Below are 3,053 nucleotides of genomic sequence, written 5' to 3'. Positions count from 1 at the left end.
TCAAGTGAAAAACTTTGCTTCGCCTTGTTGAATGTCTAAATCTTTAAGGAACCTTTGGCTATTCAAGTAAATAAAAAAAATTGACAGATCAATTTGCAAAATAAATAGTTGTAGCCCTACAGTTAACCCTTTTAATGATTTAGAAGAAAACTAGGTTTCTACACCTAGCTTATAAATGAGCCCAATTTTAACTTAATTTCTAAAAAATGTGACAAATCAAAGCTCAAATGCATTTAAAGGGCAACTAATGTAGAAATGACCAGATTATCCTGAAGTTTAGTCCCCTGCAGCTGGTCCTGCCTATCTTGAGGTTTCCGCTAATTTTTAATCCACCGCTGCTCCTTTTTCACCAGTGAAGATATTGCTGCAGTTTTGGTAAACGTGCAAACATTGATTGCAAATTACCCGGTCAGTCATTTAAAGCATTTTCTTTTTTACATCTATAAATTGAAAGTTTAAGGCCAACATCATGAATGTCAATTTGCATCAGCTACTAAAATAGATTCACCTTCCTGTGTTGTGCTGCTTGTTAAAGAGAAACTTCTTTCGTTGTATATGAAGCTAGCAGGTTTAGCATTAAACTTCAACTCCAAACAGATCGGTAAACACATGCAGCTGAAGGAAAAAGTCAAGGACAGCAAAAGGAAAAAAAACAGAACATTTGCCCAACAAGGGCTTTATTAAAACACCACTAAACATGGGAATGCTTTACAGCATGGATAACAAACTGCAGCACCAGGAAAACAGAGTGGGAGAAAAGAGCTTCTTTGAAGCCACTCGGAGAGAAAAAACAAAACAAATAGAAACCCAGGTGAATAAATGCAAGCTTAACCATAAAAATGTAATGTTTGGAACCATGACATTTAATCACTTCAGATGCAGACTTCAATCCTGAGACGGCACAGCATCCAGAGCCCCTCCCGGACGGTTATACGGTCTTCTGCTGGCCCTTCTTTCCAATTAGAGACTTGTGGATGTGTGGAATCACACCTGGCAAACAAAGATGGCGTTAGACATCAACAAACCACTGGAAGGCTGAGCACCAACACAGACATCCATACCTCCACCAGCAATTGTGGCCTTGATGAGAGAATCCAGCTCCTCGTCTCCTCTGATGGCGAGCTGCAAGTGGCGTGGGGTGATTCGCTTCACTTTCAGGTCCTTTGAAGCATTTCCTGCCAACTCCAAGACCTGGAAGGAAAACCAAGATGCTGAAAAGGAGCAGAGGGTGGATCCCACAGAGCGATCGGAGCAGATCAGCCTACCTCAGCGGTCAGGTACTCGAGAATAGCCGCGCTGTACACGGCTGCTGTGGCGCCCACTCTCCCGTGGCTGGTGGTTCTGGACTTCAGGTGTCTGTGGATACGACCCACTGGGAACTGCGTGGAGATCCAAGGAAATAAGAGTTAAAACCTGAGCGGGAAAGTCCGTGGGGCTGTAGCAATGAATGAATGTGCTCAGACCTGCAGCCCAGCTCTCTGTGAGCGCGAAATAGCCTTTGTCTTGGTCTTTCCGGAGTCCTTCCCAGCCTTCCCGCCAGCCTGGAACACAGAGAGCCGCAGCGGTTAGCCGCAGCCCGAACCCCACGGCCCCGTTACAGGCTTTCCACGGAGAAAAGAGGCTTAACTCACTCTTATCATTTATCAAACAGGCTGCTTTTATAAAAGCTATCCGTTAGCATGCTAAGCTAACGGAAGCTAACGGCTAACGTGTAGCGACGAAAATAAATTTGGAGGGAAAAGCCGAAATCTAGCTTGTTTTAAACTATTGCTACATTATAGCGCCGCTGAAACTTTACCGATTATAATCAGCGTTACTTACCATTTTAGATTTTTCCACAAATGTCCCCAAACACCGCGGTACCGAACACTGGATCTGTAGCTAGCTCCGTTAGCCTCTGCTAAAAGCCACTCGACCCGCTCTGGCTCCGTCCTACATTTATAGACTCACTTCATCCGGGTAACTTCTACCAGCCAATCACATGTCATCTGCTGTTCAGCCAATCAACGAGAAGCTCCGGGGGAATTTCCGTGATAACTGCTTCTGGGTAATGTAGTTTATTTTTTGGTTTCTTTGCTTCGTGTGTTTTATGACGATTTTCGAGATTCTTTGCGAAAAAAACATCGAAAAGCAAAACGTAGTTATAAAATAACATGTATATTTGACCCGAAACTCAAATAACTTTTAAGAAAAAGTGCAAAAAGTAGTTATTTTTCTGCTCCGCGGACCACACCTTGAATCAGCTACTCTGTACAGTTTTTATAAAGTCAATAAAGAAGCATTTGTTCTTCTATTACAGAAAAAATAATATTTAATCGTAGATTTTCAAAATGTTTCGTATTTTTACTAAAGTTCAGCCTAAAGTCAGCTTCCTGACTGTGGCCGCATGGTGTCACTGTTGGTTTCCATTTAAATCATGAACCACAGACTTTAATCAAAGCTTTTATAAAGTATTTAAGCTTAACATTTATCATTTATTTCTTGTTCCTCGGACTCCTGTTAAACTGAGCTGAACGTAACTCAGACATTAATATATTAATAATTTATTTAGTTACACGAAGGGAACTTTAGTAGCTCAACAAATAATTTTTCTTTTGTTTTGCGTTGATGTTTTATTATTCATCGCATTATACATATTTGTTTCTGACATTCATTACTTATATAGTTCCTATAGTACACAGTAAAAATGCTACATCTAATTGGGATCTAGAAATGTTTTATTGATTCTTAGTCTTAATCCATATTTAAACAGTGCAAAGAAGGGAAATGTCTGTTAAATTGTGAACTTAAACAATTTATTTTCAAAGAATAGAAAAAAATGTGGGCATGTTACCCTTAAAATGGAGGAAGGTTTCTGAAAACATATGGGTCTGATAATCTGCGATTAGATTACTTAAAGTTAAAGTGATCCTTTTTCACATTATAACATAAACATTCAATGTGGTTTATTAGGATTTTCTTTGTGGAAAAAAATGCAAATTTGTGCTTTATAATAGAAAAAAAAACTCTCCTTAAACAACAATCTCTGGAAATATTGGTGTGTATTTGTATTG

General features: G+C 39.6%; 1 protein-coding gene across 1 annotated transcript; it reads right to left on the bottom strand.

Annotated features, from left to right (window-relative positions):
- Positions 1-662: 662 nt before the first annotated feature.
- LOC119792633 (histone H2A.Z) lies at positions 663-1,981 on the bottom strand. The gene is made up of 5 exons (XM_038299363.1): positions 1,822-1,981; positions 1,464-1,541; positions 1,266-1,379; positions 1,062-1,191; positions 663-990 (listed from the first exon to the last, which is right to left on the bottom strand). The coding sequence occupies exons 1-5, from the start codon at positions 1,822-1,824 to the stop codon at positions 929-931; spliced, it is 387 nt and encodes a 128-aa protein (XP_038155291.1). The 5' UTR covers positions 1,825-1,981; the 3' UTR covers positions 663-928.
- Positions 1,982-3,053: the final 1,072 nt, after the last annotated feature.

Source organism: Cyprinodon tularosa, unplaced genomic scaffold (genome assembly GCF_016077235.1).
Source record: "Cyprinodon tularosa strain WSP-4 unplaced genomic scaffold, ASM1607723v1 ctg427, whole genome shotgun sequence".
In the NCBI taxonomy this organism is placed as follows: Eukaryota; Metazoa; Chordata; class Actinopteri; order Cyprinodontiformes; family Cyprinodontidae; genus Cyprinodon; species Cyprinodon tularosa.
Note: the sequence above shows the minus strand (reverse complement) of the source record. Positions and strands in the feature narration are given on the sequence as shown.

Coding starts and splice junctions, on each gene's coding strand:
- LOC119792633 (XM_038299363.1), bottom strand. Junction 1,380..1,463: donor CACAGAGAGCTGGGCTGCAG/GTCTGAGCACAT, acceptor ATCTCCACGCAG/TTCCCAGTGGGTCGTATCCA. Junction 991..1,061: donor GGCCACAATTGCTGGTGGAG/GTATGGATGTCT, acceptor TTTGTTTGCCAG/GTGTGATTCCACACATCCAC.